The 21,136-nt window shown below is 37.1% G+C and overlaps 1 protein-coding gene across 1 annotated transcript in view; it reads left to right on the top strand.

Annotated features, from left to right (window-relative positions):
* Positions 1–21,136, top strand: part of CCDC138 (coiled-coil domain containing 138) — a 77,103-nt gene that overhangs the window by 24,418 nt on the left and 31,549 nt on the right. Inside the window, exons 9-10 of the mRNA XM_037742959.1 lie at positions 2,750–2,914; positions 15,054–15,170. Coding sequence (XP_037598887.1) covers positions 2,750–2,914; positions 15,054–15,170 — 282 coding nt within the window. The remainder of the gene's footprint in view (positions 1–2,749; positions 2,915–15,053; positions 15,171–21,136) is intronic.

The raw sequence follows: 21,136 nt of genomic DNA on the forward strand, positions 1-21,136 counted from the left end.
TTTGATCATTTTGATATTTTGACAAATTTTCTAGTTCTTTATAAATTGAGAAAATTGGAGTAAATTGAAAAGGTAAAGATTTTATATTCAGGAACTTAAGATAATTTTTCGTCTAAAGGGAGGTAGTTTCTATTTGAAAAAATTAAAGTGAAAAATTGCTCTTCAGAATAATGTGGTAATGCTACTATTTATCATTTTGTCTTTAGTCATCTCATTCTGATTTTGTAGATTGCCATCTGCTTAACGTTGCCTTTTTATTGGTTTGCTTTTATATTTCTCTGTCTTTGAAGTCTTTTAAATTTTTTATTTTTTAAATTATTATTTTTAATTTTTTTTTTTTGAGATGGAGTCTTGCTCTGTCACCCAGGCTGGAGTGCCATGGCACCATCTTGGCTCACGGCAACCTCTGCCTCCTGGGTTCAAGCCTCCTGAAGATATGGGATTACAGGCACCCACCACCACACCTGGCTAAGTTTTGTATTTTTAGTAGAGATGGAGTTTCACCATGTTGGCCAGGCTGATCTCAAACTCCTCACCTCAGGTGATCTACCTGCCTCCGCCTCTCAAAGAGCTGGGATTACAGACATGAGCCACCAAGCCCTGCCTGTTTTGTTTTTTAGATACAGGGTCTGCCTCTGCCACCCAGGCTGGAAGGCAGTGGCTTGATCACTGCAGCCTTGAATTCCTGAGTTCACGTGATCCTCCCACCCCCGCCTCCGAAGTAGCTAAGACTGTAGGCATACACCATTACACTGAGCTAACTTTTGTATTTTTTGTAGAGACACGGTCTTGCTGTGTCGCCCAGGCTGATATTAAATGTCTGGCAGTCCTCCTACCTCAGCCTCTCAGAGGGCTAGGATTATAGGCTCGAGCTACCACACCTAGTCTGTCTTTGCAGATTTCTTTCTTTTTTTTTTTTTTTTTGAGATGGAGTCTTGCTCTTGTTGCCCAGCCTGGAGTGCAGTGGCACAATCTTGGCTCAGTGCAACCCGCCTCCTGGGTTCAAGCAATTCTTCTGCTTCAGCTACCCGAGTAGCTGGGATTACAGGTGCCCACTGCCACACCTGGCTAATTTTTGTATTTTTAGTAGAGATGTGGTTTCACCATGTTGCCCAGGCTGGTCACAAATTCCTGACCGCAGGTGATCCACCCACCTTGGCCTCCCAGAATGCTGGGATTATAGGCGTGAGCCACTGTGCCGGCCTGAAGATTTTTAAAAAACTAAATTTAACATAGTTCCCTGCTTAAGGTGGCTATGTATAGTGGTATCTTACTAAGAAAAATACTGAATTAAATTAGAAATGCGTTTTGTAATAATACTTAAAATTAATCTAATTAAATTTATAAAGTACTTTGTTCTTTTACTTTTCATTTTGGTAGGCCCTCAGAGGACAAGCAAGATTGCTAGGAAAAAAATGTTCATATCATGTGTACTGAATGTTATACTGCAAAGACTAACAATTTTTGTGAGAAGAAAAAGGAAGTTTCATAGTGGAAATTCTTTGGCTCTGAAAACCTTTAATTTTTTTTTACAGTCTTTTAATTGTGGTGGTTCATGCTTTTGAGTTAAGACTAATTTTACTTTTTTTTTTTTTCTGAGACTGAGAGACTGAGTTTCGCTCTGTCACCAAGCTGGAGTGCAGTGGTGTGATCTCAGCTCACTGCAGTCTCCACCTCCTGGGTTCAAGCGATTCTCCTGCCTCAGCCTCCCAAGTAGCTGGGACTACAGGGGTGTACCACCATGCCAGCTAATTTTTTGTATTTTAGTAGAGACCGGATTTCACCATATTGGCCAGGATGGTGTCACTCTCCTGACCTGGTTTTCCGCCTACCTTGGCCTCTCAAGTGCTGGGATTACAGGCATGAGCCACTGCATCTAGCCACTAATTTTACTTTTTTTTTTTTTTTCCAAATTTCTTTTCCTTTTTCTATGTCCAACTTTTAAGTTCAGGAGTACGTGTGCAGGATGTATAGGTTTGTAACATAGTTAAACATGTGCCACGATCTTGACTCACTGCAACCTCCGCCTCTGGAGTTCAAGAGATCCTCTTGCCTCAGCCTCCTGAATAGCTGGGATGACAGGCATGTGCCACCACGAGCCACTAATTTTTCTTTTTTTTTTTTTTTCCATCTTACCAAACTTGGTCAAAGATGTTTTATGAAAAGTTTAGTAATAAGGTGCAGCTATTTCAACTTCCTAATTATGATTGCTTTTCTTGCCTTCTCTCAGTTATCGTTTACATTGTTTTTAATATTAGTGAGATTTTCTTTGTTGTTGTTGTTGTTGTTTTTTTGAGGTGGAGTCTCGCTCTATTGCCCAGCCTGGAATGCAGTGGCATGATCTTGGCTCACTGCAACCTCCACCTCCTGGGTTCAAGTTGTTCTCTTGCCTCAGCTTTCTAGTAGCTGGGATTACAGACATGTGCCACCATGCCCGGCTAATTTTTGTATTTTTAGTAAAGACAGGGTTTCACCATGTTGGCTAGACTGGTCTTGAACTCCTGACTTCAGGTGATCCACCTGCCTCAGCCTCCCAAATTGCTGGGATTACAGATGTGAGCCGCTACACCTGGCCAGCTGGGGAGGTTTGATTTGGAATTTCTTTTGTTTGGAGAAGCTCTGTTCTTAACATATTTTAATGAATTACTTTAGTCAAATTATTCTTTAATTACTTACAAAATTTAAGGCTTGTCTTTGAAGTTTTATGAAGTTGTGAACTGAAATAAATGATTTAATTTTTGACATATAGGTACCACTTAATGGGCAAGTTTATGAACTTTTAACTCTCTTCATGGACTGGATTGCAGATCATCATCTTAGCAAAGTGAAACATGACGAATCTGGAATGGATGGTAAAAAACCACAACTCAAATTTGCTTCCCAGAAAAATGATATTCAGGAAAAGTGTGTAAAGGTTTGTTTTATTATTTGAAATATGTGACTCAGAATATGTGAAGATGAACAAACGAAAAGCCAGGGCCAGGCGTGGTGGCTCATGCCTGTAATCCCAGCACTTTGGGAGGCTGAGGCAGGTGGATCGCCTGAGGTCAGGAGTTCAAGAGCAGCCTGGCCAACATGGCGAAATGCTATCTCTACTAAAAATAGAATAGCTGGGCATCATGGCACATGCCTGTAATCCCAGCTACTCAGGAGGCTGAGACAGGAGAAATGCTTGAATCTGGGAGGGGGCGGTTGCAGTGAGCTGAGATTGCACCACTGTACACCAGCCTGGGTGACAGAGCAAGACTCTGTTTAAAAAAAAAGTTACAAAAAACAAATTTGAGGGACTGCCTCTGATAAGGCCCTTCTTGCTGGTCTGCTGCAGAGTCCAGAGGTGATGCCAGGGTATCACATGGCTAGAGGGCTGAGCATGCTAGCGATGGTCTCTCTTCCTCTTATAAAACCACCTGTCTAATTCCCATGATAATCCATTAACCCATGGATGAATTAATCCTCTCCTGAGGACATCCCCCATAACCCAGTCACCTCTTTTGAAAAGGTTTTCTTTTAGAAATGGTATCTCCTTGTGTCACGTAGGCTGGAGTGCAGTGGCCCAGTCATTGCTTACTGCAGCCTCCAAACTCCTAGCCTCAAGCAGTCCTCCTGCCTCAGCCCTTTGAGAGGTTGGGACTACAGGCATATACCACCTTGCCCAGCTAATTTAAGAAAAAATTTTAATAGAGATCGGACCTCGCTTCATTGCCCAGGCTGGTCTTGAACTTCTGGCTTCAAGCAGTCCTCCTGCCTTGGCCCCCCAAAGTGTTGTCATTGTTTCAGGTGTGAGCCACTGTGCCCAGACCTTGTCACCTTTTAAAGGCCCCACTTCCCAATACTGTCCTATTGGGAATTAAGTTTCAACATGAGTTTTGGAGGGAACAAACATTCAAACCATAGCACATGGCAAAAGGGAATTAAAGTTGTTAATCAGCTGACCTTAAAATGGGGAGGTTATCTAGGATTATGTGAGTGGCCCCAGTAATCATATAAACTCTTTAAACCTGAAGGAATCAAAAGAGTAGATAAAGAGACTCAACCCACTCTTACTGGCTTTGAAGATGGAGAACGAGGTCCATGAGACATGGAATTCAGATATCTTTTTTTTTTTTTTTTTTTTTTGTGACAGTCTCGCTTTGTCACCAGGCTGGAGTGCAGTGGTGCAATCTCGGCTTACTGCAACCTCCACCTCCTGGCTTCAAGTGATTCTCCTGCTTCAGCCTCCCAGGTAGCTGGGACTACAGGCACATGCCACCATGGCCAGCTAATTTTTATATTTTTAGTAGAGATGGGGTTTTACCATGTTGGCCAGGATGGTCTCGATCTCTTGACCTCGTGATCTGCCTGCCTTGGCCTCCCAAAGTGCTGGGATTACAGGTGTGAGCCACCACGCCAGCCATCAGATATATTCTAGAAGCTGGGAATTACCCTCAGCTGACAGTCACAAAGGACATAAATCTCAGTGCTCTAACTGCAGCAAACTGGATTCTGCATGCAACTTAAATGAGCAAAGAAATGGATCCTTTCTTAGCCTCCAGAAAGGAACACAGCTCAGTAGATACCTTGATTTTGACTGGCTGAGACCCACATTAGACTTCTGAACCTACAGAATTGTAAAATATTAAATTTGTGTTGTTTAAATATTAAGTTTGTGATATTTGTTATGGCAGCAATAGGACACAAATACACCTTTGTTTACAATTTTGTCTCTTAGTACCTACATCAATTATTTCCCTACATCTAGCCTTATTTTAGAAGTAACTGCTAATTAGGAAGTCCTGCAGTATTAAAGTTCTGCAGAGAAATTTTATTGTTAGAACTAGATGAGGGCTGGGCACGGTGGATTACATGGCTCTTAACCTGTAATCCTCACACTTTTGAGAGGTTGAAGTGAGAGGATTGCTTGAGCCTAGGAGTTTGAGATCAGCCTGAGCAACATGGTGACACCCGACCTCTACGAAAAATGCAAAATTAGCTAGGTATGGTGGTGCGCACCTGTAGTCCCAGTTCCTTGGGAGGCTAAGGTGGGAGGATCTCCTGAACCTGGGGAGGTTGAGGCTGCAGTGAGCTGTGATTGCACCATTGCACTCCAGCCTGGGTAATAGAGTAAGACCCTGTCTGAGGAAAAAAAATGAAATCAGGATCATGTAATACTGTGTTTTTATATTAGTCTAATGACATATGAGAATAATATTCAGCACATGTATTTCTCAGGATTCATTTTAACATCTCTAAATAAAAAGTTGTCTGTTGATGTGTTCAGGATTTGCAGTTTCTGTTGAGCCTAGATCTTTCAATTCAAATACTGTTTGCAACTTATTATGTATTAATAAAGGTAGAGCAGTTTTAAGGTATATAAGTAATCTTTTAAATATGATAATAGAAGGATAAGTAGTACCCAATTAACAAATTACTTTCTTGTGGCCATCACAAGCAGGTATTCACATCTCTTTAGGAAGATGTAAAATTTGTAATTTTAAATAATGCAAGCTTATCTTAAAACCCTTTTTTTGCTGTTGTTATAGAACTCTGTTAACCACCTGGGCAAGAATTATATTTATTCTCAGAATACTAGCATAACTTAATATTTTAGCAAAATAATCTTTTCAGAAATAACCTTTGGAAACTTCTGACAGATTTTTTTTTTTTTTTTGTATATTTGATCACAGTTACAACTCATTATCATTTGAGGATGGATTTAATATTTAAAAACACATAAAGCCACTGAGGAGTAAATTTGATATACTGGGTATACCTTATAAGACTAATTTTCTTGTGTGATTCAGTGACTTAAGGGTGGAATATTATCAAAGAAATTGAGATAGAAAAATTCAATACAACCTGAAGTGGAAGGTGCTATGTGTTACAAGTAATGATTGTAAAATTTGGCTGTAGGACCCACATCATCAACATGTTAGAGTAGGAAGTTTCAGGCCCTTATTCCTCCATGGAAACACCCAGTTAATTTGAATATAATGACCAGGACATGTTTGTGAGAATTGTAAAGACCAGTTGAGAAGCTGTAGCATTCAAGCTAAAGCATTAAAAAGAAGGGACGATTTCAAAAGGAGTGGGAAAGTTTGTGGTATTTTGCATGTGTGTTCCCCACCCAGTAGAGTGCAATGCAACCAGGAGGAAATTTCCTATACCCTACCTTCTCCCTTGGGACAGAAACAAAGTAATGGACTATGTGTTCAATATTTTGGCCTATCCAAAGTCTGCCCACAGAACTGGTATACGTCTCATCTCACTCAGAGTGCTGAAGGGAATGGTAGCATAGTTGGAAAGCTGCAGGAAACAGACATGATTGCTGCAGCACATAAGATCTTAAGAGATCTACACTTCTGCTGGAAGAGGTCAGAGGGACACACAGATTATGGGTTTCTGAGAAGCAACAGCGATAAGTTGCTAGGGAAATTAAGACTGTCAAAAACACACATGCAAGCCCAAAGAAGGCACATCTCGCAGAAAAATTTGGGTGGTCCCCAAACCTCTAGCTGGGCTGGTTCATGAAAGTGTTTCCCTGTATGAAGCCAGTTGTAAAGATTCCGAAAGTTATTTGTTTTCCATTTTTTCAAATGGTCAAATACCCATTCAAAAAGGATCAGAAGGCATACAAAGCAACAGGGACATTGATCAAATAAAAAACGAAAACAAAGCTTCAGAAACTGACCCTAAAGAAATGCAGAACGCTGAGCTTTGTGTTAGATGATTTAAAAACTGTGACAGATAATTTAAAAACTGAGAATGCAAAAAACTAAGCAAAATCAGGAAAATGATGCAAGAACAAAGTTACAATATAAACTAGAAGATATAAATTATAAGAAAGAACCAAATAAAAATTCTGGAGCTGAAGAATACAATATATGAACTATTAAAGTCAAGAGCAGACTTGATTACGCAGAAGAAAACATCAACACACTTGAAGACAAATAATCTAAAATTGAGTCAGAGGCCGGGCACAGTGGCTTACACCTGTAATCTCAGTGTTTTAGGAGGCCAAAGCAGGAGGATCACTTGAAGCCAGGTGTTCAAGACTAGCCTGGTCAACATAGACCCCATGTCTACAAAAAGCTATAACAAAATAATAAAATTATGTCAGAGGAGCAAAGAGATCAAGTGAACCAGTATATGCATGATGTAAGTCTCAGAGTGAGAAGAGAGAAGAAGTGACAGAGAGCTTATTTGTAGAAATAATGGCTTAAAACTTCCCAAACTTGCCTTTTCTTGAGGAAAGAAATGGGCATACAAATTTAGGAAACTCAAGGAACTCCAGAGAGGACAATTCCAAAGACACCCACTCTAAGATACATTATCATCAAATTGTGAAAAGTAAAATACAAAGATAAGCTTGAAATTGACAATAGAAAAGCAACTTATCACATTCAAGGGAGTTCTATAAGAATTTCAGCAGATTTCTTAGCAGAAACCTTACAGGCCAGCATGCAGTGGGATGATACATTCAAAGATGTGAGTGCAAAAAAACCCAAAACTGTTAACCAAGAGTACTATATCCAGCTAAACTATCCTTCAAAGTTAAAGGAGAGATTAAGACTTTCTCAGATAAACAATAGTTGTGGGAGTTCAGTAACCATTAGACCTGCCCTATAAAAAATACTAAAGAGGGTTCTTCAGATTGAGATGAAAGCATGCTACACAGCAACATGAAGCCATATAAAAGTATAACATTCTGTGTTAAAGGCCAATAAATGGACAAATATAGTAAGTAGCCTATATTATTGTAATCTTGGTACATAAATTGATTTTTAATTCTTGCATAGAAAGTAAAAGACAAAAGTATTAAAAAAAAAAAAAAACTAAGTCTATGTTAAGGGGTAATACAACATATAAAGATGTAATTTGTGGCCAGGTATGCTGGCTCATGCCTGTAATCCCAGCACTTTGGGTGGCCAAGGTGGGTGGATCACCTGAGGTCAGGAGTTTGTGACCAGCCTGGCCAACATGATGAAACCCTGTCCCTACTTAAACTACAAAAAATTAGCCAGATGTGGTGGTGCATGCCTGTAATCCCAGCTACTTGGGAAGCCGAGGCAGGAGAATTGCTTGAACCTGGGAGGCGGAGGTTGCAATGAGCTTAGATTGTACCACTGTACTCCAGCCTGGGTAACAGAATGAGACTCTGTCTTAAACAAACAAAAAAAGATTGAATTTGTGACATTAGTAACATGAAGTGAGAGTGTGGAGCTATAATGGTGCAGAGTTATTGTATTCAGTTGACACTGATGTAAAATAGTTATAACTTTAAGATGTTTTATGTAATTGATCACAAAGAAAATACTTGTAGAATATACACAAAAGCAAATGAAAAGGGATTATAAGCATGTCACACACACACAAAATTAGTGAAATACAAAGGCAGTAAGAGGAAAGGAGGAACCAGAAAAGCTACAAAACATATAGAAAAAAATTAGCAAAATGGTAATAGTAAGTCCTTATCAGTAATTACTTTAAATGTAAATATAAAAAAAAAAAAAAAAACTAAATTAGAGTGGCTGAATGGATTTAAACAGCCAGTACTCAACTGTATGCTTTCTATAAGGGACTCATTTTAGATCTAAAGACATGTATAGGCTGAAAATGAAAGGATGGAAAAAGACAATCCTTGTCAATGGTCACCAGAAGAGAATAGAAATAGTTATATAAGACAAAATACACTTTATGTCAAAAACTGTTAGAAGAGACAAGGACACTGTATAAATGATAAAAGGGTCAATTCACCAAGAAGGTATAAATATTTATGCCCTAAAGCTTCAGACTTCTGAAATAAGTCTGAAGCAAACATTGACAGAATTGAAGAAATAGTAGCTTAATAATACTAGGAAACTTCAGTACCCCATTTTCAGAAATAAATAGAATAACCAGACAGAATAAAAGTAAGGAAATGGAGGACTTGAACAACATAATAAATTAACTCAATCTCTCAGACATATACAGAACACTCTACCCTACAACAGCAGATTATACATTCCTCCCAAGTATAAGTGGAATATCCTCTGGATAAACTACATGTTTGGCCACAAAACAAGTCGTTTTTGTTTGTTTGTTTCTTTTACTTTGTCCAGGAGCACAAAACAAGTCTTAATAAATTTTCAAAGATTGACATCATTACAAAATTTCTGATCACAATGAAGTAAAACTTCAAGCAAGGATAACTATAAAATCCTTAAATATGTGAAACTTTAAGAACTCACTCTACAGCAACTATTGGGTTTTGATTCATGTTTCCCTGATGACTAATGTTGAGCATCATTTCATGTGCTTATTGGCCATTTGAATGTCTCTTTTAGATAAGTGTCTATTTAAATCCATTGAGCATTTATTGAGCTTTTTTATCACAGTTTTTTGGAGGTTTTGTTTTTAAATATTCAAGATGGATATTCTTTATCCAATATGTGATTTGAAAATATTTTCTCCATTCAGCAGTCGTCTGTTGACTTTCTTGATTGCATCCATTGAAGCATAAAAGTTTAATTTTTTTTTTTGAGATGGAGTTTTGCTCTTGTTGCCCAAGCTGAAGTGGAATGGTGCGATCTTGGCTCACTGCAACCTCGGCCTCCCAGGTTCAAATGATTCCCCTGCCTCAGGTTCAAATGATTCTTCTGCCTCAGCCTCCTGAGTAGCTGAGATTATAGGCACACACCAGCACACCTGGCTAACTTTTTTGTTTTTGTTTTTATTACTATACTTTCAGTTCTCGGGTACATGTGTAGATCGTGCAGGATTGTTACATAGGTACACACATGCCAGGGTGGTTTGCTGCATCCATCTCCCTGTCATCTACATTAGGTATTTATCCTAATGTTATACCTCCCCAATCCCTCAAGCCCCTGCTACCCCTTTTTGTAGCACCCACACCCCCCAACAGGTCCTAGTATGTTGTGTTCCCTCCCTGTGTCCATGTGTTCTCATTGTTCAACACCCACTTATGTGTGAGAACATGCAGTGTTTGGTTTTCTGTTCTTGTGGCAGTTTGCTGAGAACGATAGTTTCTAGCTTCATCCATGTTCCTGCAAATGACATGAACTCATCCTTTTTTATGTCTACATAGTATTCCATGGTGTATATGTGCCACATTTTCTTTATCCATTCTATCGTTGATGGGCATTTGGGTTGGTTCCAAGTCTTTGCTATTGTAAACAGTGCCACAATGAACATATGTGTGTACGTGTCTTTATAATAGAATGATTTATAATGGGATTGCTAGGTCACATGGTATTTCTATTTGTAGATCCTTGAGGAATCACCACTGTCTTCCACAATGGTTGAACTAATTTACATTCCCACCAACAGTATAAAAGTGTTCCTATTTCTCCATATCCTTTCCAGCATCTGTTGTCTCAAGATTTTTGAATGATTGCCATTCTAACTGGCATGAGATGATATCTCAATGTGGTTTTGATTTGCATTTCTCTAATGACCAGTGATGGTGAGCTTTTTTTCATATGTTTGTTGGCTGCATAAATGACTTCTTTTGAAAACTGTCTGTTCATATCTTTCACCCACTTTTTGATGGTTTTTTTTTTTTAAATCTGTTTTAGTTCTTTGTAGATTCTGGGTATTAGTCCTTTGTCAGATTAGTAACTTGCAAAAATTTTTTTGCCATTTTGTTGGTTGCCGGTTCACTCTAATGATTGTTTCTTTTGCTGTGCAGAAGCTCTTAAGCTTAATTAGATCTCATTTGTCTGTTTTGGCTTTTGTTGCTTTTGCTTTTGGTGTTTTAGTCATGAAATCCTTGCCTATGCTTACATCCTGAATGGTATTGCCTAGATTTTCTTCTAGGGTTTTTATGGTGTTAGGTCTTATGTTTAAATCTTTAATCCATATGGAGTTAATTTTTGTATAAGGTGTAAGGAAGGGGTCCAGTTTCAGCTTTCTGCACACGGCTAGCCAGTTTTCCCAACACTGTTTATTAAACAGGGAATCCTTTCCCCATTGCTTGTTTTTGTCAGGTTTGTCAAAGATCAGATGGTTGGAGATGTGTGGCGTTACTTCTGAGGCCTCTGTTCTGTTCCATTGGTCTATATCTCTGTTTTGATACCAATACCATGCTGTTTTGATTACTGTAGCCTTGTAGTATAGTTTGAAGTCAGGTAGCATGATGCCTCTAGCTTTGTTCTTTTTGCTTAGGATTGTCTTGGCTATACAGGCTCTTTTTTGGTTCCATATGAAGTTTAAGGTGGTTTTTTCCAGTTCCTGTGAAGAAGGTCATTGGTAGCTTGATGGGGATAGCGTTGAATCTATAAATTACTTTGGGGCAGTATGGCCATTTTCACAATACTGATTCTTCCTAACCATGAGCATGAAATGTTCCTCCATCTGTTTGTGTCCTCTCTTCTTTCGGTGAGCAGTGGTTTGTCGTTCTCATGAAGAGGTCCTATACATCCTTTGTTAGTTGTATTCCTAGGTATTTTATTCTCTTTGTGGCAATTGTGAATGCCAGTTCGCTCTTGATTTGGCTCTCTTTAAGTCTGTTATTGGTGTATAGGAATGCTTGTGATTTTTGCACATTGATTTTGTATCCTGAGACTTTGCCAAAGTTTCTTATCAGTTTCAGGAGATTTTGGGTTGAGACGATGGAGTCTTATAAATATACAATCATGTCGTCTGCAAATAAAGACAATTTGATTTCCTCCTTTCCTAATTCATAATATAAGATTTGGCAGTGATTACATGGCTAAGACACTAAAAGCACAGGCAACAAGAGCAAAAATAAACTGAACTTCATCAAAATTAAAAACATTTGTGCATCAGCAGAGTAAAATGGCAGTCACCAGAATGGGAGGAAATATTTTCAAATTGTGTATCTGACAAGTAACTGCTACCCACAATATATAAGGAACTCTTTCAATTCAGTAAAAAACAAAACCAAAAAAACCTGTTTTTTAAAATGCAAGCAAATAACCTAAGTAGATATTTCTCCAAAGATACAGAAATGACCCCTAATCACATAGAAAGATGTTTAATATCGCTAATCTGTAAGGAAATACAAAACCACAGTAAAATACCTGTATGTTTTCTTTCAAGAGTTTTATGTATCATTCTTTGATGGCTAGTTGGGCAGCTACCATCTCATGGCTATTGTGAATAGTGCTGATATGAATATGGGCTTGCAAATATCCCTTCAAGATCGTGCTTTTAATCCTTTTGGACATATATCCATAATGGGATTGCTAGATCATTTGATAGTTCCATTTTCAATTTTTGAAAAACTGAATGCTATATGGATTTTGGTAGAGATTACATCAAATCTGTAGATAGCCTTGAGTAGTATGGACACCTTAGTAATACTAAGTTTTCTAACCCATGAACATAAAATTTCATTCTACTTATTTGTGTCTATTTTAATTTTTTTCTTCACTGTTTTATGGTTTTTAGTGTATACGTTTTTTGCCTGCTTGCTTAGGTTTATTCCTAAGTATTTTATTAATGTTGATGCTATTTGTAAATGGAACTGTTTTCCTAATTTCCTTTTTGGATTGTTCACTGTTAGTGTATGGAAACACATCTGATTTTTGAGTATTTATTTTGTATTCAGCAACTTTGCTGAATTTGTATATTCTAACATTTTTTTAAATTGTGGAATATTTAGGATTCCACAGTTCTTTCTACATATAAGGTCATGCCATCTGAGAAGAGAAATGATTTTACTTCTTCTTTTCAAATTTGGATCCTTTTTATTTATTTTTCTTACCTGGTTTCCCTGGCTTGTACTATGGTGAATAGAAGTGATGAAGGCGTGCATCCTTGTCTTGTTCCTAATTTGTAGTAAAGGCTTTCATTCTTTTACCTTTATAGTAAAATCTGTGGGTTTTTAATATATAGTGTTTATTATATCGAGGTGGCTTCCCTCTGTTAAGTTTGTTGAGTATTTTTATCATGAAAGGGTTTTGAATCTTGTTCAGCAACTATTCTTTGTCAATTGAAATAATCATGTGGGCTTTGTCCTTCATTTTGTTAAAATAGTGTATTTCACTAGTTTTTAAAAATGTTAAACCATCTTTGCATTGCAGGAATAAATCTCACTTAGTCACGGTCTATAATCCTTTCAGTCTACAGCCATCCACTGCATAATGATGTTTGGGACAATGGTAGAGTATATTTATTATGGTGGTCCCATGCAATTATAATGGACTGAAGAAAAAATAATATATAAAAAAAGATTATAATGGAGTTGAAGATTTCCTGTCACTTTGTGACATCATAGCTAGTCATGATGTTGTAGCAGAACTCATTACTCACATGTTTGTGGTGATGCTGATGTAAACAAACCTGTGCTGCCAGTTATATAAACATATAGCACACACACTTATGTACAGTACACACTACTTGATAATTAAACAACCATGTTACTGGCTGATGAATTTACCATTTATTCTTTTATAGTGCATCTCTGTCATTAACTGATGCATGACTTTATCTAAAAGTTGGGGAGAGAAGTAAGTTTTACTGAGCTTACGACCGTAAGAGAGTATATGGCTTCCAAATTTCATTCTTCCATAAAAATACTACTTAGACATTTTTCAACTTAAGAGGTATCTATAATTTTTTCTTAAAGACACCAGAGTGGTCAGATGGTAGGAAGACAGGAGCCAAGGTGAAAGCATTGGGCAGACCCTTTATTGTGGTTTTCACATGAAAGAAAATGCAGGGCAGGGTGAACAAATAGGATTGGCTAATTAGAATAATTTTGACTGGCACTAAGCTCTAGGGGTGGTTCCTAGTGACTCTGGTAAGATTATTGCAGAGAATATTGGTCTGGCTCTGAATTTTGTCTATCAGAGGCATACTCTGGGCTGAGCACTTTGCTATATTTAAGAATTGGCTGGTCCTGGGAGGATCAATCTCTCCCCAACTGGAAAGGTTTTTTCAGATGTCAAAACATCATAATATACAAACTTTTTTTTTTTTTTTTTTGAGACAGATATTTCGTTGCCCAGCCTTGAGTCAATAGTGTGATCTCGGCTCACTGCAACCTCTGCCTCCTGGGTTCAAGTGATTCTCTTGCCTCAGCTTCCCAAATAGTTGGGATTACAGGCGTGCATCACCTTGCCTGTCTAATTATTTTTAGTAGAGACAGAGTTTCTCTATGTTGGTCAGACTGGTATCGAACTCCTGAATTCAGGTGATCCACCTGCCTTGGCCTCCCAAAGTGCTGGGATTACAGGCATGAGCCACCACTCCTGGCTCCAGAAAATTTTTAAAAATACATATATCTAAATAAACACAATATACGCATAATCATTAGTCCAAAGAATCTTTATACAGTTGATATATTCATTTTTCTATTGCTATACAGTTACTTTCAGGTTTATACTCATAAACAGTGTAGCAATAAATATCTTTGTACATGGCTTTTGGAGGGATTTTCTTCAAATGATTTTCTTAGGCTGGTATCTCAGAAGTGGGAATATTCTGTTAGAGCCTTAGACTATATCTTTATGGTCCTGAAATCATTTAGCAAAATTATGCTATTTTGAAGCAAAGTTCATAGACATCTTTAAACATTTTAATATTATTTTTATAAATTAACATATTAAGATATGCATGCAATGTAGACATGTAAAAAAAGTAAATATTATTCCGGTTTCTGAAATCCAGCTTTAAAAATAATCCTTTCATATATCTTTTTCAATATACATTTATATAGACACATTTTATGTAAATGAGATTTTTATTCCATTTGCTTACAAACACCTTTTTTTCATACCAGAATATGCCATGGCAATAAATGTGAATCTAGGCTATCATTTTTAATGGTTACATATGTATTGTAAATGTATTTAACCATTTAAGGTTCAGAGAGTATCTTTGTGTAGGTTAGTCTCCTTAAACTAGATGTGCTGTTATTGCTGGATGAAAGAAAATGCATATATAAAACTTCAGTTACATATTGCTAAATTGTATTGCATATAGTTTTAAAGTGAAGGTTTTTTGTTGGATAACTCTTTTTTTTAAAGTTAATTTTGGAAAATTGCGGTAGTTGATTTCAGAAATTTAAAAATACTGTGCCTTTATATTTTCCATCATTTTATCTTTAGCTTTTGCCTCTGATGACAGAGCAGCTACAGTGGATGCCATTTGTGAACACCAAACTTCATGAGCCTTTTGTAAAATTTATATATTGGTCCCTAAGGCAGCTAGATGCTGGAACACAGGTAATTGGTTAATAGGAATTTATCTTCAAGTAATACTCCACTTAATATTACTTCTTGATCTTGTTTCACAATATCTGTTTTGAATATATTCTCTGTATTTTAGAATAATCTTCCCTATGCGTAAGGTATCTTGCTGGGATTTTCATAGGAATTGTGTAAAAACTACTTATCAATTTGAGAAGAATTGACATCTTTCCTTTGTTGAGTCTTCCAATTTTTATGAACATAAAATGCCTTTTTATTTAGAACTTTATCAGTGTTGTATAGTTTTCATCATAAAATTGCTGCATTCTTGTTTAGATTTTTGCTGAGTATTTAAATTTTTGGAGTAATTTTGATTGATATTGTCTTTTTACTTTTGATGTTTACATGTTCATTCATCATGTGTAGAAATAAAATTGATTGTTGTTTATTTTGTATACTGTGACATTGACATTATTAGTTTTAGGAGCTTTCTTGAAGCTTCCGCTTCCTCAGGATTTTCTTTTCTTTTTTTTTTTTTTTTTTTTTTGGGGGTTTTTTTTTTTTTTTTTTTTTTTTTTTTGAGATGGAGTCTTGCTCTGTAGCCCAGGCTGGAGTACAGTGGCGTAATCTCGACTCACTGCAACCTCCACCTCTGAGGCTCAAGTGATTCTCCTGCCTCAGCCTCCCGAGTAGCTGGGATTTCAGACATGTGCCATCATGCCCGGCTACTTTTTTGTATTTTAAGTAGAGATGGAGTTTCTCCATGTTTGTCAGGTTGGTCTTGAACTCCTGACCTCAGGTAATCTGCCTGCCTTAAGCCTCCCAAAGTGCTGGGATTACAGGCATGAGCCACTTTGTCCAGCAAGGATTTTCTACATGGAAAATCATGTTATCTACAAATGAAGACAGTGTTTTTTTTTTCTTTTTGATATGTATGCCTTCAATTTCCTTTTCCTACCTTACTGCATTAGCTAGAGTTTCTAACAGTATGTTGATATGAGTGGTGAGAGCCTTCATCCTCTTAGGAGGAACCAGCTGAGTGTGGTGGCTCACGCCTGTAATCCCAGCGCTTTGGGAGGCCTAGGCGGGCAGATCACCTGAGGTTGGGAGTTGGAGACCAGACTGACAAACATGGAGAAACCCCATCTTAAAAAAAAAAAAAAATAGGAACCATTCATTCTGCCATCACTAAGTACAATATTAGCTGTAGTATTTTCATAGATATTTTTAATCAAGTTCCTCTGTATTCCTGTTTTTCTGAGTTTTTAAAAATCATGCTGTTGAAATTTTTCAAATACTTTTTCTGCATTGATTGAGATCACATGTTCTTTTTCATCTTTAACTTGTTAATATGAATTACATTGACTTTGAAATATTGAATTAGCCATGCATCTCTGAAATAAAACTCACTTGGTTGTGATGTTTAATTCTTTTTGTATATTTCTATATTAGCAAATTCTATTTGCTAACATTTTGTTAAGGACTTTTGTTTCTATATTAATGAGAGATATTTATCTATAGTTTTAAACTCTCTTTGGTTTTGTATCAGGGCAATATTAAGTTCATAAAATGAATAGGGAAGTGTCTTATCCTTTATGTTTTCTGGAAGAAATTATGTAGACTTAGTGTTCATTCTTCTTTAAACATTTGGTAGAATAATTCAGTGAAACTATCTTGATGAGATTTCTTTTAGGGGAGGTTTTAAATTATGAATTTAAGCTCTTTAATAGAGAGCTGTTCTGGTTATGTAATTCATATTGATGATTTGTAGTTGTTTGTGCTTTTTGAGGAATTGAACTGTTCAAATGTATGCAAATTTATGAGTGCAGAGTTTTTCATAGTATTCTCTTATCCTTTTGATGTCTTCAGTATCTGTAGTGATAGCCTTGGTTCCTTTTTGTTAAGGATAATTTGTGTTTTCTTTCTTTACTTTGTCTTTTTTGCTAGAAGTTTCTCTGTTTCTCTATTTTATTGATCTTTCAAAGGATCATCTCTTTGTTTCATTTATTTTTTTCTGTTTTTCTTTTTGAGACAGGGTCTTACTCTGTCGCCCAGGCTCAAGTTCAGTGGCACAAGTTGAGTGGCACAGTCTTGACTTACTGCAACTTCAGCCTCCCGGGCTCAAGCGATTCTCCTGCCTCACCCTCCCAAGTAACTGGGATTACAGGTGCCCACCACCGTGCCCGGCTAATTTTTGTGTGTGTGTTTTTTTTTTAGTAGAGATAGGGTTTCACCATGTTGACCTCAAGTGATCCGCCCACCTTGGCCTCCCAAAGTGCTGGGATTACAGGTGTGAGCCACTGCACCTGGCTTGACCCTTGAATTCTTTAGAAGTTTGTTGTGAGTCTTTCTGTTATTTTTCTCTTTTTCTAGTTTAGCTTTGTTGTTGAGGTTGTTTTATGGCTGAGAATGTATATTCAGTTGTTTGGTGGAATGTTGCATAAATGTCAATTTGATCCTGTTGGTTGATGGTATTTGTGAGTTTTGCTGTATCCTTGCTGATAATTTTGTCCTGTTCAATCAAATGTGGAGAGGCAAATGGATGTTGAAGTCTCCAGCTATAATTGTAGATGTATATGTTATAAGCTTCATCTGTTTTGCCTCACATATCTTGTAACTTTGTTGCTTTGTGCTTGTACATTTAGGATTATGTCTTCTTGGTGGATTTGCCCTTTTAGCATTTTATAATGTCCTTCTCTGTCTCTGATCATTTGCATTGCCTCTGAGTCTCTTTATCTGATACTAATAGAGAAACTTCTGCCTTCCTTTGATTCATGTTCTGATAATGTATCTTTTCCCAGTCTTTTTCTTTTGACCTGCTTGTATCTAGAGTGAGTTTAAAAAAAAAAAAATAAACATCGTATAGCTGGATTTAGAAAAAATCAACTTTGTCAAGCTCTGTGTTTTAATTGGTGTTTTAGGCCGATTACATGTAATGTACTTATTGATATGTTAGGCTTAAGCTATAACTCTATTTTTTTAACTACTGGGTGGTTCTTTTTGTTTCTCTTTTTCATTTCTTTGGTTCTTTTTTCTGCTTTCTTACGGGTTTCTTGAATGTTTTTTAGAATTTTATTTTTCTTTATTTATACTGTATTGAGTGTATCTCTTTCTATAACTTTTCTAATAGTTCTTGGTATTCCATTTATTTTAATTTAGGATTTTTTGGGAGGGGGGTGAAGTCTCACTCTTGTCCTCCAGGGTGGAGTGCGGTGGCACCATCTTGGCTCACTGCAACCTCCATCTCCCGGGTTCAAGCGATACTCCTGCCTCAGCCTCCCAAGTAGCTGGGATTACAGGCTCCCACCACCATGCCCAGCTAATTTTTGCATTTTTAGTAGAGATGGGGTTTTGCCATGTTGGCCAGGTTGGTATTGAATTCCTCAAGTGATCCACCCGCCACAGCCTCCCAATGTGCTGGGATTACAAGTGTGAGCTACTGTGCCTGGCCTAGAGTAGGTTTGCTGATGACACATCCTCTTAATTTTTCCTAACATATTTTGATTTCTTTTAATTCCTGAAGGATATTTTCACTGGGTATCAGATTCTAGGGTGATAATTCTTTACTTTCAGTACTTGAAAAATGGGCCAATTCTTTCTGCCCTCATGGTTTCTGATGAGAAATTGGCTGTCATTTGAGTTATTTTCCCCATATATGTAAGGTGTCATTTTTCTTACACACATTTCTCTTTAGTTTTTATAAGTTTGACTATGATGAGTCTTGGCGTTGATCTCTTTATATTTAGCCTGTTTGGTGTTTACTTAGCTTCTTCAGTCTCTGGGCACATTTTTTTGCCAAGTCCAGGAAGTTTTCAATTATTGTTTCTTGAAGTTCATGTTTTGTGTGCATGTGTATGTGTTTCTTTCTTTTTTTTTTTGAGACAGGGTCTCATGTGCTGTTGCCCACGTTGGAGTGCAGTAGTACAATCATGGCTCAATGCAGCCTTACTCTCTTGGGCTCAAGCTGGGACCATAGTCATGTGATACCTTGCTCAGCTAATTTTTTGTTTTCATAGAGACAGGGTCTCCCTCTGTTGCCCAGGGTGCTCTTGAACTCCTAGGCTCAAGTGATCTTCTCACCGTGGCCTCTGAAAGTGCCGGGGTGAGCCACTGCACCCAGCTTCTTCAAGTACTTTTTCAACCCTACTTGATTTTTCCTTTCCTGGGACTCTAATGACATGATTTTAGATGTTGTGTTATTCGTTGAAGTTCTGGTTGTTGTTGTTTTTGTTACTTTTCCAGGTTGTTTGCAGTTGTTCAGGTTGGGTGTTTTCCGTTGTTTTATTTTCCAGTTATTCTTTAATCCATCTCCTCCATTCTGTTATTGAGACTGTTAACTCTATTTCCAGTTCTGAGATATCTACTTGTTTCTTTTTCTGTGTTTTTTTTTGGTAAGGCTTTCTATTTCTTTGATGAGATTTTCTAAAAGTGCATGCAGGTGATCCTTTTGTCATGGCTGCTTTAGAATCTCTGTCAGACAATTCTGACATTCTGTGCTGTTGGTGTTGGCAGCCATTGATTGTCTTTTTTTCATTCAGTTTGAAATCTTTCTGGTTCTTGGAATGATGGGTGATTTTAGATTGAAAACTAGACATTTTGGGTCTAGATTTGCTTTAGCAAAAAGTTTCAGCATCCTCAGGCGAAGCTTCAGCAACAACCCAGAGTGTTATTTTGGATTTTTTTCTCTTTTCCTTGAATTAAAGGTAAATACTGTCCGTATTTTTTTTAAATTTTTATTTGTTTCATTATAAAAGTGTAGTAGTAAAGCAATAGAGATAATTTTGAAAACAAAAAAAGTTTACCTTAATCCTGCCATTTTAACACACTTATTGTAAGTAGAGTTTTGAACATTTTTTCTATTTTTTACACATAAGTTTAGAAACACATAAGTATTATTTTTTCTAATAATGTTAAGATTGTATTAACAGTATATTAAATTAGATCGCACTGCTTGTGTGTCTCACCACTCAACCATTTGGCCTTTTGACACCCGCAAAACCTCAATAGATTTGTTTTTAATTTTACATGCAGAAATTTAACACACTGCAGGATCAATACTGAGTTAGGAACCAGTTGGTCACAAATTTCCATGCAGATGGGGAAACTGCTATAAAACTCAGTCATGTGAGATTTAGGAATTGGGCCATAATAAAGGAAATTTTAAGTTGTTTCTAAATCTGGGTTGAACATTCTGATCTGCAGCAGTTTGAAATGCATTCCTTTCATTTGATTCTTAATTCTTAATATCAAATACCATTAGATCATATATTATTTTAGAAGTAGTTTCATGACACTATTTCTGTTTTGCCCTTTTTTTTTTTTATTCTCCATGAGAATCATCCATGATTCTAACCCAGTATTTTACTGTTTAGAAATTGCTAAAAGTTTTTGGAGTCACTATGATTTTTGTAGTCAGACTAAGCAGAGGGCAGTGATAATCATTTCATAAGCGAACACAGAAAGATGTGCCTGATAAGCTGATGGTAGAGCAGTCAGTAACTGAGAGAGTAGGTAGTGCACCTCTGAAGTTCCCTTGATATTTCTCTGTCAGAAATATAGCTTGATTTTATATTCTTATATGTTTTAGAAAAATATACAGTCATACTTAAATAATTTTTTATGTTGATAATAAAACTGCCACTTTCCGATTTTGCATATTTTCAACTTCATTTTTTAAAAATTAGCCACAGATTCACTTACTTTTAATACATATATTTGATTTAATATTTAAAATAGTTATTGGCCAGGTTCAGCGGCTCATAATCCTGTAATCCCAGCATTTTGGGAGGCCAAGGTAGGAAGATCACTTAGGCCCAAGGGTTTGAGACCAGCCTCAACAACTTAGTGAGACCCCTATCTCTACCAAAAAAAAAACCCAACAGAGGCCAGGCGTGGTGGCTTACGCCTGTAATCCAAGCACTTTGGAGGCCAAGGTGGGCAGATCACCTGAGGTTGGGAGTTCAAGACCAGCCTGACTAACACAGTGAAACCCCATCTTAATA

This window comes from Cebus imitator, unplaced genomic scaffold (genome assembly GCF_001604975.1).
Source record: "Cebus imitator isolate Cc_AM_T3 unplaced genomic scaffold, Cebus_imitator-1.0 Scaffold131, whole genome shotgun sequence".
Taxonomy (NCBI): domain Eukaryota; kingdom Metazoa; phylum Chordata; class Mammalia; order Primates; family Cebidae; genus Cebus; species Cebus imitator.